At 31.5% G+C, this 12,946-nt stretch overlaps 1 protein-coding gene across 1 annotated transcript; it reads right to left on the bottom strand.

Annotated features, from left to right (window-relative positions):
- Nucleotides 1-220: 220 nt before the first annotated feature.
- Nucleotides 221-943, bottom strand: LOC107176422 (18.5 kDa class IV heat shock protein). Its single transcript, XM_015528927.3, has one exon. It carries the CDS (start codon nucleotides 861-863, stop codon nucleotides 411-413), a length of 453 nt encoding a protein of 150 aa, XP_015384413.1. The 5' UTR covers nucleotides 864-943; the 3' UTR covers nucleotides 221-410.
- Nucleotides 944-12,946: the final 12,003 nt, after the last annotated feature.

Genomic DNA, 12,946 nt, shown 5'->3' with positions numbered 1-12,946 from the left:
AAGCAGTTCCTAGTTCCTACGCAAGTCCAAGAAAGTCTTATTACATTTTTGAAAGAACAGATTTTATGGGTTTCGAGTATCTGGAAAGGGGATTTTCTTGTTAGGCGTTAGCTATGGCCTATGTGTAAGTGGAACGAGGTCGGATTACTAATTAGAGATTATATAGAGCTAAGCAGAGTAAGCTGAGTAAAGAATAACAAAAAATGAAAAACGAAAGAAATTATTTGCAATGATAATTGATATTGATAATTTGAGTTTTACAATATCCAAACTTACAACATAACACACACACACACACACACACACCTCGAATGCTCTGCACAGTACTACACAAGTCTACACTTCAAAGCAAACACAAGCTCACATTATATATATATATATAGGCACAATAATATCACAAACCCAGAAATTTAGTCAGACCCAGTAATTTCAACAACCCTAACATTTTGTGGCTGCAGTGACATCTCCTTAGAGACTGTAACAGTGAGCAACCCATAATTCATGGAAGCCTTGACCTGATCGGTAATAGCATTATCAGGCAGCTTAAACCTGCTCATGAACTTGCCATCATCGGTGCTTATTTGGAGCATTCTGTCTTCATCGACGAACACTATCACTTGGTCTCCCGTCAGCCCTGGAAAGTAAGCTTTGAACACGTGGGCTCTCGGGGTCTCACTCCAGTTGATCTGGGTTTGACGGGTTGGAAAAATCCCCCGGGAAAGTGAAGGAAAATCACTGAATGGGCCCCAAAGGTCAATGGATAAGGGGAATTCTTCTAGAAAGTTCTGGAAGGGACCCCATACTTCTGAAGAGAGAGGAGTGTTAGATATTATACCTTGATCGCTTACCGGAACAATTGACATTTTTCTTTCTGGTTCTCGGCTTTGGTAACGTACGTGCAAGTGATTAAGTGAAATCCAGAGACGTGAAGAAGTTGGAAGTGGAGGGTTCTTATCCGGAGGATCAATTTCTGGCACATTCCAGAAAAGTTACTGGGCTGCAAAAGCTTCTAAGTGGCCCAATCTAACCCAAACGGCCAAACCCAAGCCGAAACAGGCCTGACTTTCACTTCCCTTTTCATTTTATAACACAACAATTTTCTTTACGCACGAGATTAACTTATGTAAAATTTGTGAAAGTAACTGGTTAATTAAATATTAACTTCTGATACTATTAAGAACAATTCATTCTTCGTCCCGGCTAACATAAGCAAAGTCTCAACATCATCATTCTAGACTTCTTGTAAAATTTTTATAATTTCAGAAGGTCTTATAATCTGCAAAAATCGACCAAACCGGCTGCAACCTTGATGCAAAAATTTACACGTTCGAAGGCACTAGATTTTCTTTGAACCATAAGCCACGTGAAGTCTTTTACTAATAAAATAAATTTGACCGCACAAAATTTTATTATTTCATATATTAATATCACTATCCTTCTTTCTGTTATAAGTTCTGATCACACGCCATTTTTTGACTATCAAAAGCCCCGGCAGCCTTCCTTGAAGAGAAAATGGGTTAATAAAAGAGCATATATAAATTTCGTCGTTTCAAAGAAAGTCAAAAGTCACATCAATTGAAACATGTTTTTCACGGTTTAACCTTTAAATTTTCCTTGAGGTTTAAGTTTTCAAAGGAGATTAAGGTAGCGTTTATTTTTTTAGATTGTAATAGAAATCTTGAGGAGTGAAAATCTTATGATTGGGAGTGTGGAGTGGGAGTGGGAGTAGATTGTTTACTTGCACTGGAATAGAAGTATGGAATGAATATCAGAATCTAATTTATATGTTTACTTTATCTTGAATTGAGAGTAAATAGTTTTAAATTATAATTTTATCCTTATGTAAAGAATTATAGTTTTTAATTACAAAGTTAATAAAAAATATATTTAATGAATAAACATTTATTTTATTATATTTATAAATTTATAATAATTATTAATATTCTTAATTATGAACATCACATTTTTTTAATTTTAATTATATAAATTAAAAATTGTTGATAAGGGCAATATAAATGAAATATTTTTACTATTAACATAGTATGAAATTAATATTTTCTTAGAATATACTATTTATTAGTATTAATTATTAATATTAAATAAATATAATACTATTATTTTTAAATAAATATAATAATATTATATTTTCAAATAAAGATTGTATATAGTAATATTATTAATTCTATATTAATATAATATTATTATTTTTAAGTAAATTAAACTGAGAATCAAATCCAATTATTATTTAGTTAAATATAATAATATTATTTAAATATTTATTAAATATAGTTATAGTAAATTTAATAAAAAGAAGGGTAAATATAAAATGAAACATTATTTTATTTTATATAATTATATTAAATTTATTAATATAATATTATTTACTACAAAATTAATATTTTCTTAGAATAAACTATTTATTATTATTATTATTAAATAAATATAGCACTATTATTTTTAAAATAAATATAATAATATTATATTATTAAATAAAGACAGCATATATTTATTAATTCTCTATTAATATAATAATATTACTTTTAAGTAATTTTAACTTATAATCAATGTAAATTATTATTTGGTTAAATATAATAATATTATTTAAATAAATATAATTATAAATTATTTTATTTTATTAAATTAAATTAAAAACAAATGGTAGAAAAGATAGAGGTGGGAGTCTCACTCCCACCCCCCACTCCAAAAATAGGTGGGGCCCACGGAATGGAATTCTCAATCTCTCTCTATTTTATTTAAGTAAACACTGAGGTGGGAAGAATACATACTCCTCACTTCCACTTCAGAAAATAAACACTGCCTAAGTATACTCTCTCAATTAAACAATTGAGTGGAAATATCGGCTCTCTCCCTCCCTCTTTTTTTTTGTTTACAATAATTATTGTTAATATTAGATCTGACTTTAATTTATATTTACAATCAAATTATTATTAAAACTAATTTATGTTAATTTTATGAAATACAATTTATATTTTAATCATTATTAATATTTAAAAAAAATCTACTCCGTTCATATTTTACCAAAAAAAAATATTTTTACTCATTTATATTCATAATCATCCGTTGTATATAGGCCCACTAATAATCTGATCATAAATATTTTATTCTAATATTTGTGTTAAAAAGAAAAATTCTTAGTTTGTTACCGTGAAGGTAAATCAGAGGGATAAGAGGCTGGCCCATTTATATAATAAAGCAAGCAAATCATAATTAAAGGTTCCATCATTCATTAAGGAATCTAGAAAAAGATAATTGAACATCAAGCTGTCAAAAACATGTCTCTTGTAACGTACCGAGGAGAAGGTAACACGTCAGTTCAGAAACAGCCCAACGAGAAAAATATATATATATATATACATTTTATCTTGTAAAATTCTTTCTTTCTATTTTCTTATAATAAACAATTAAATATTAATAGAGCATTCTTGATGAACAAGTGATATGAAACTTTTAAAAAAATATAGATGATCTCATTACATCAATAGGAAGTAGACATAATCCACTTGGAGTGATACAATAAAGAAAAATATTATTTTATAAATTATTGTACATTATAAATGCTATAAATTTAAATTACAAAATTTAGAAAATGTAATGGATGATTTGAAAAATTTGCTATCAACAAAAAATACTTGAAATGATTTAGCAAAATTTATGAGAATCTTTAGATATTGTGATGTGATAACTACTAGAAGAAAGGTGGAACCTTTGAAACTAAGAGTGTGTGTGTGTGTGTTTTTGGTACGATTAGGGAATAAAATTCGTGATGAAAATAATTAATAGTATTTACTTATTAAGATAAAAGAGGGAATAGAAATAAGATATGTGAGGCCCATATATTTTAAGAATTAAGGAATAAGAACTTATTTTTTTTGGCGAATTAGAAATAAAATTCTCATTTCTTGAACTCTACATTTTACCCTCATTAAATTTTCATAATTTTCATAATTTTCAAATTATCATCATATAAGTTTTGTGAATTTTGCATTTTGGTCCTCTCAGAAGTTTTGTAACATTTAAAAATAGGACTTTCATTATTTATTATTAGTAATATAATAATAATTTTATTATTAGTAATATAATAATAATTTTATTATTAGTAATATAATAATAATTTTATTACATCTATAATTATTATTGATTTTAGTACTATTATCATCATTATTATTATTGTTATTATTATTATTTATTAATGTTAGTATTATTATATTATTTTTATTATTATTTTATTAATTTTATTAATTTTATTATTATTATTAATTATTTTGAATAATAATAATCATAACCACAATTATTATATTAAATAATGACTATAATTAACTAAACTCATTATAGTAACTTGCAATAATCTATTCGAATTATAAGATAATATAAACACATTAATGGTAATACAACTTGTTGATGTAAATTTTTGCTCAATATACAATGACCGATTTTTTTTTACTTTTTTTTTTCTAAATTAAGTTTTGTGACTTATTTTCTTCTTAAGGCGAGTGTCTCAAACTACGTGTCTCCTTGTGATTAATTATTCTACAAAAAAGAAACAATTGTCAAAGGGGGCCCTCCGACACTCAAGTCAGTTCTTTTTACTCAATTTTTAGAGAGAGAAAATCTAGAGTGAGATAAGCAAAGTTTTTGTACTCATTTTATCTCTTTTTTCTCTTACCTTTAAATTCCCCAGGAGGGGGGGGGGGGAGGAGGGGATTCTTGGCCTTTATATAGGCAACTTAAAGTTAATTGGAGAGGTTATATAACCTTTTTTTGTGACAAGTGTCAGCCAACACCTATGCATAGAGATACATATTCATATGTGTCAATACTTGTTCATGACAAGTAATCTTTGGACATTTATTATGTTTTTGGGCCATTAACGTTTAATGGACTTTAGCTTAAATTCGGCACTTATATTGGTTCCTTACAAAGATGATTGATTATGCAATATTTTATCTGTAAGCTTATTCTGCAAAATGTTTGTTAGCTTGTAAGCTTATTCCGTATAATACTTATTGGTAGGCGTATTTCGTAGAATGTATTTTTACTCGTAGGCGCATTTCGTAGAATGTATTTTTGTTCACAGACGCATTTCGTAGAATGTTTATTTGCCCATATGCGCATTCCATAGAATGTGTATTTGACAAAAGGCTCATTTCGTATAATGTTTATTTGGTTGTAGGCCCATTTCATAGAATATGTATTTGCCCACATGCCCATTTCGTAAATCGTTTATTTGCCTGTAGGCGCATTCCATAGAATATATATATATATATAATGAAAAAACCTGAGGAGTCTAAGTCTTCCTTCAGATTTATATACAAAATGGGCATTACACTGTAGACTGTAGCGGAGCTGTAGCATATAGTAATCTTTGGAACTCTGCACTGTTCACTGTAGCGGAGTTTGAAGCAAACAGTAAGCTTTGGATTGTATGTAATAGTGATCTTTGGAGCGTATGTTGAAATAGTGACTTTGTAGAAATACAATTCGGGTGAAGAGATATGTGCGCTCTCACTTGTGCCCAGAGGACTACCCGAAGAAAGTACAATTACAAGGGAAATAAATACTCTTTCCTTTTTTTTTTTTTTTTTACATTAGTACAATAATCATTTGGAATGCTTTAATGGGGAGAATATGCCGAAGCAGTCATCTTCATTTTCATCACCAAGGGAAATAAAGGGCTCTTCATCTCCAGAGGTGCTTGAGGAGGAACTTGCAACAGATGTTTCAGACCTCGTGGCGAGAAGCTGTTGCATAATTTTAAAATACTCTTCTTCAGTTTTAGCACTGGCTAAAAGAGATTGGGCTTTGGATTTTTGGGTAAGGAATGTTTGTTGGGCTTTGGAGTGTTTAATGGTGGGTTGGAGAAATCCTTTGGCAGGGAGCCAATTTTGGACTAAGGTTTCAGTCAATTTTGACTGTTCATCAAACTTCGACCACCATTTTACTTTAAATGTTCTTTGTAGTACAAGTTGGGTTTCTTGGGTGTGATATCTGAGATTCCACATCCATACCCATGGGAGGAAGAAATTTGTACAGAAACAGAGAAATGGGAGAAACTTTTTCTCAGATTCAGAAGGAGTATAATGAGCTTTGAACAAATTTAAACAGTGGATTGCATTTGGTGTTAGGATATTAGGAATTGGGCCAAAATGATTCCACCATTGTTTAAACCAATTTGGAAGGCTTTGAACAATTATCTTTGAATTAAAGAAAAATAACCATGAATGAGATTTCTTTGGGTTTTGGATAAAAAATGTGTTAAACCAAGCTTGTTGGTAATCCCAGTATGAGAAAACCAAACAGTGTGGTAAACGCATTTGGAAATTGGAGGGAAAACGTTTTTTATTATGGAGTAAGTCACCCTATTGTTTTGGGCTGAGAACTTTTAGGATGGTGGCCGTAGAATAGGCCGGATCAGAATGGGAATCACTGAGAAAGAAATGTTTAAATTTCACAGACTCAGTGGCTTCTAAAATACTTTGATAATAAGACTGGGGTTTTGTTAAATCACAAGGTTTAAAAAACCAGCCTTTAGGGAAAAACTTTGAAATTGCTTGGAAAAGATCAGTGTGGTAAAAATCATCATCCATAGTTAAAACATTTTGGAAATGGGTTTTATCATACCAATCAGAGGTTTTCTTTGAAGAGGTTGGCTGGGAAAGTACAATATGAGTAAATGAACTTTCACCAGATAAAACAATATTTTGGCTTTGGGAAAGAGGTTTTGAAATCTCATTAGAGGTTTGTTTTTCTTGCTCAGGGATTTGAGAAAGGGCTTTAGATTTTGAAATGCCTTGTAAGGCAAGCATAAGCTCGGGGGATTTTGTAATGGATTCCATCCACTCTTTTACTTGTTGCTCGGAGGAGATGGCTTTGTATTGGGTTTCTTGTTCTTCTTCGACCATTTCAATTCAAGATTTAATGGGCATAGCAGAAGAAAGTAATTTTTCTTTAGAGGGAGTAGATTAAGGTTCTTTGGGGTTTTTTGTAGGTTCGGTATCTTCAAGAACAGCTTTACCTTTGTCTCTTTTCTTCGGCGGCATTATCTGTTTTGCAAAAATTCTCTGGTTAGAAAATCAGGAATAAAATTTGTATCACCTTTAATAAATTCAATATCAAAATCAAAAACACTTAAAATGGCTTGCCATCGTGCAAAAATTTATTTTGATGCAATGTTTTGAACATCTTTTTCTAAAACATGTTTTGCAGCTTTGCAATCGATTCTAAGTAGAAATTTTTGATTTAATAAATCATGTTGGAATTTCGAAATGCATAAAACAATGGAAAGAATTTCTTTTTTGATGGTTGAATAATTCTTTTGGCATTCATTCCAATGTGCAGAAACATATTGAATTATCTATTCCTTATCATTATCTTTTTGCTTTAATATGCCTCCACAACCTAAATTGGATGCATCAGTTTCAACAATTTTAGGTAATGCAGGATTTGCAAGAAATAAACATGGGATGCTTTTTACAGAATTCTTTATAAGTCTAACTACTTTAGTATACTCATCGGTCCAGGCAACATGATTCTTCTTTAACCTATCATGCAAAGGTTTGGACATCCTATTGATATTTGGACAGAAATCAAGAACATAGTTTAGACTTCCTAGAAATCTTTGCAATTGAGTTTTATCAAGGATTTTATCAGGAAACTTGTCTGCAAAGGCAAGAGAACGCTCAATAGGGGTAATGGTGCCTTTGGAAATATGGTGACCTAGGAACCTGATCTTTGTCTGAAATAAAGAGACTTTAGACTTAGAGATTGCTAAACCAGCTTTTCTAGTAGCAAGGTAAAAGGTCTTTAGATGTTTAAAATGTTGGTCGATGGTTTGAGAAAAAATCAAAACATCATCGATATAAACAATGCAAAATTCAGAATAAGGGTTATAAATATCATTCATAATTCTTTGAAATTCTGAAGGTGCATTTTTCAACCCAAATGGCATAACAGTCCACTCGTACTGTCCAAAAGGAACAGTAAAAGCAGTTTTATAACGGTCTTTTGGATGAATTTGAATTTGCCAAAAACCTGATTTCATGTCAAAATTTGAAAATATGAAAGCAGAATGCAGTTTTTGAAGCAAATCTTTTTTGTTAGGTATCGGGTACCTAATCTATTTTAATGCTTTATTAAGGGGTTTATAATTTATGACTAGTCTTGGTGTTCCTCTTTCAATTTCAGAATTTTTGTTTACATAGAAGGCAGCACAAGACCATGGGGATCTAGATTTTACAATGAGTCATTTAGACTCCAAGTCTTTTATTTCAGCTCTACAATGTTGTTCCAAATCCATATTCATTCGGATTGGACGAGCTTTAGTAGATATCTGTTTTTCATCAAAAGAATTCTTATAAGGCAAATCTACCAAATGTTGTTTTCTATTCCAAAAGGCTGAAGGTAGATCAGCACAAATTTCTTTCTCAATTAAATCTTTGAAATCAGAAATTTTCTTTTGGATGAAATCATTTTGTAATTGGCTTTCAATTCTTTTTAAGCTTAAATCTTTTTGTAAAAACATTAAATCACTTTGTCTTGATCTGAGAAGATTGTTGATTTGATTCTGATAGACAGAACATGCTTTAACAATATTTAAATTTCTTGTTTTTGGCTTTTCAATAAATGGGAAAACAAACCTTTTGTCTTTTGCTTTGAAAGATATACTATCATAATTGACAGTACAAGGAGTGATAAGATTTATAAAAGGAGTTCCTAAAATGGCAGCATGATGTATGTCATTTGTAAGAACAAAAGAAAAAGTTTTAAATTCAAAACCATCATTATGAATTGAAGCTTCAACTTTAGAATTAACATTAAGTTTTGAATTGTTAGCGGCAGAAAGTCTTTCTTTTGTTTTTTCATGAAATCTCTTAGGGACAATGTCCTCTCTTATGCAATTCAAATCGGCACCAGTGTCAAAAAGGGCAATGGCGTCAATTGCAAAATCATCAGAAAAAATTAAAGTGATTTTAATCGAATATTTTCTCATGGTGATTTGTTTTAAAACAAATAGAAAATCATTGGGTATAGATTCAATGTTTTCTAAGCTTTGATCATTATTATCACCATCATCAGAATTGGATTCATTATTCGATTTATCCTGTAAATGTTTTTGTAAAAGAAGTTGGATAGTTTCATAATCACTTTTTTGTTTTTCTTTTAATTCTCTAATCTCATATTTGATTTCTTTGATCTCCTTATGGAGGTCTTGAATGTTGGGGGTAGTTTTCTTTGTTTTCTTTTTATCCAAAATCTCAGTAAGATCATAAGAACTCTTTTTAACAATTGGAACTTTGGAAGTCTCTGCTTTATTAAAATCTAGGGTTTTCAAAAGCTTATCAAGATATTCTTTTTGAAGATTTGGATCAGAAATATATTTTACGAGCTCAAGAAAGGTTTCTTGGTCTTTAGTCAAAACATTGATTTTCTTTAAATAAGAATCTGTTTCAGAATCACTACTGCTATATGCAGAGGTATCTGAGTCAAAAAGTTCATCGACCTGAAGGGGTTCACTATCTCCTGACATGGAAGACTCAGAGTCAGAGGACTCTATGAGAAGAGGGGCAACTTTGGAGAGAATTTCTTCATCAAGGCCAAGTTCATGAAGCTTTCGATTCATTCTGCAATACTTTGCAGTATGGCCTTTTATACCACACTTATGGCATATGGCTTCTTTATAGTTGAAAGGGGCTTTGTGTTTAGGTTTAAATTCCTTTTTCTTAGAGAAGTTAGGCTTCTTGTAAGGCCTCTGGGGTTTCTTAAAAGAAGATTCTTTAAATTTCTGGAATGACTTTCTATAGCTTTTGAATTTGTATCTCTTGTGAGGTCTGGAAGAACACTCACCATTACAATCTTTGGTAGTGGAAGTTTTAAAGGGGTCGTAATTGAATTGTTTACAGAAACTGCCTAATTCTTGCTTAGATTTCTTAAGCTCCCATTTAAGTCGTTTCTGTAATTTCAAATCTTGACAAATCTTTAAACCTTCATTGTTGACGAAACTGACTAATTCACCATAAGTGAGTTCATCATAAGGAATGCGGTTATCATAAAGAGCTTTAATGAAATTTCTAACCTTTTCACCTAGAAGAGTAGGCAATCCTTCTAAGAACTTCTCTTTCCAGGTTATATGATTTGCATCATCTCTGAGAAAGAGTCTGGTGAAGAAGGTGGTTTTGTAATCTTGGAATTCACTAAGTTTCCTACATCTCAAGTTATATAGTAACTCAGCATTTTTATCTCTAAGGTAAGAAGGATCACCTATGAAATGGAGGGATATGGTTAGGATCAGGGTAGCTACGGCATCCTGAATTGGATTATTAAACTCGTCAAGAATGAGGACTCCATTCTCATCAATTTAGATAACATTTAGGATGTCTAATTGTTGCAGCTTGGTGAGAAGATGATCCCACCAACCTTTAAGTTGACCAGTAAAACCCGCAATAATAATCTCTGCAATGGCTTTGTCAGAAGTTCCTGATTGGGTTTTATAGGCATTGGCTGCCATGGTCATCTGTTGCAACAATCCTAGGATATTATACTCGGACATTCCATCTATATTCCACTCATAGACAGAGGATGTATTATATCGAGACTGATTTAATGCACTAGGCCTGTTGTCTATGGTCAAATCAGGTGGAGACTTGACAGTGGGAAGGGCTAATTCCCAATGGATTTTATTGGCTTTCGGGGTAGGTTCTTCTTTAAAGGCTTCTAGATCAGAAGAGGTTGTAGACATTTGGTCTTATTCTAATACTCCAATCTTGCTAGATTGTGGAGTATCAGGGGCTATTTGAACTTTGCTAGATGAGGAAGAAGCAGCTTCTATCCTATCTAGTTGTTCTCTAATGGCTTTGGCAAAATCTGATTTTGACTCATGGACAAGCTTTTGGCTAGTTTTCGAAACCTGAAAATGTTTGAAAATAGGTTCCTTAAGCTTTTTGTCAGAATCCGATTTTGATGGAACATGAGAAACAGAAGAAATAACTATGGTTGACTTTTGGAATTGGTTTTCTATCCTAGTTAACTGTTTTCCTATTGTATTTAAGTTAGTATTACAAAAATTATTCTGCTGGATAATACTACTTAAATTGGCATCAGTATCATTTGGCTTAGGGATTTTATATGGTGAAGCTCTTATTTGGACAGGAGGTTCACCGTGGTCAACAGTTCCACTCCGAAGGGGTGGATGCTCAGAATCTATGGTTCTATCGCTATCAAAAAGTTTCCATTCAAGAATTTTCTTCCTAACAGTAATAGGGTTTGATTCTTTGAAGGGATAAGAAATATTGTTCTCAAAAGAATATATCTCGAACCAATCAAAAAACAATATATGAACTTGATGTAGGTTCACAAATTCATAATAGATTTGTTGGATTTCTTTTCTTTGGTTTAAAAAATTCTTGAAAAACCAAAGTCTTTTGTCTTTATTAATGTCAGAGTAAAAATCATTGTGAAGAAAATTTTTATCCAATTCAAATTCTTTTTTAATGACACTGATTACATTTTCTGTGACTACTGAAAATGTAGAAGAAGTTGGAGGAGAATGATCATTCTCTTCCTACTTCTGCTCATGTTGGCTGCTAATGTAAATAGGGTGAGGAACTCTAGTTCCATAGTCAACAGAGCTAATGGATGAGCTTGGTATGTCTGAGGTGGAAAACCTCGGTTGACCTTTTACTGACTGATATGGGAGATTTATAACGGAATGAATTTTTGTAAATTTCCTTTCTAATGAAGGGATGTTTGAGCACGACTCTTTATCAGAAAATCTGGTTGAGTTAGACCTCTTGAAAGATAGTTTGACTCTACCATCAGAATACTGAGTCACATTTTGCAACTCTGTATTTGGCTCAAGTTGTTTTGGAATCGCTGGTGGAGCGGCTCCTTCAAGAATCCATTCCTCTGGAAGATGGACATCTTTCCATTGGATTAGTTTTGGAATGACTGTGTTGGCTTTGGACAAATCAGTCTGCAAGAGAAGAGTCTCATCTCTTTTTGACTGGAATTTATGTTGCGTGCTAAATGCAGAAATCATGGCTTTATAAGAAATCTTAAAAGTTAATGCAACTGGGACAGATCCCTCAATCATATTATAATTATGGGTTTTGATTTGTAAAATCATGCTTTTTAAAATATTTTTGTCTTTAAGGAAAATTGTTATGTTTGGATAACAATCAAAAGAAATTGGACCTTTACATAGACTGGATTCAATGCTACTTAGCAAAGAATCATCAAAAGAGATGAATCGATCATCTCTAAGGACAACGATGATGGAAGTATCCAAGCCCTCTTTGGTTAAGGGTTTTATTCCCACCTGGATTAGTCCTATATGAACATAATTAAAATTCTTTTCTTTTAATTTCTTTCATAAATGCTCTGAAAATAATTGAATTGTTTCAAATGGCTTTGAAAGAGTTATATCACGTTCTTCAGTCTTTATAACATAATCATTTTTGAAAAAATCAAGCTTTTTTGTTTTATAAATCTTTTCTTTAGAAACTTTTGGAAGTTCCCAACAATCAATTGCTTTATCGAAGTTCTCAATAACGAATTCTTCTGAACTCACAACATGATTTGAATCACTAGTCTTCCCAGAAGAAGAGCTAGAAAAGGACGATGCTCTACAGAGCAGAGGATCCATGGATAAAGAACTTATGGTCTATCTATGGTCTTGTCGGAATGGCTACATGTATGGTTTTACAGCCTTAAGCGGAAATCCTTATCCTAAAACGGGACTTACTACCAGTAAAAAATTCACCACTCAAACAAAATTAAAATAAAACACAAGTCTTTAAACACAAAATTCTGAAATGTAATTATGTATTACACTATCCTCCCCTTGGCTCTGATACCAGAAGGAAATAGTTCCTATGAGGCAACGAGACCAGATCTCAATCCTCAGTTGTAAATCTTCTTTTCTCCCTCCTTT

Source organism: Citrus sinensis, chromosome 9 (assembly GCF_022201045.2).
Source record: "Citrus sinensis cultivar Valencia sweet orange chromosome 9, DVS_A1.0, whole genome shotgun sequence".
Lineage (NCBI taxonomy): Eukaryota > Viridiplantae > Streptophyta > Magnoliopsida > Sapindales > Rutaceae > Citrus > Citrus sinensis.
Note: the sequence above shows the minus strand (reverse complement) of the source record. Positions and strands in the feature narration are given on the sequence as shown.

Bases quoted from the DNA above. Each gene is read 5' to 3' on its own strand.
- LOC107176422 (XM_015528927.3), bottom strand. From the start codon at position 863: ATGTCAATTGTTCCGGTAAGCGATCAAGGTATAATATCTAACACTCCT.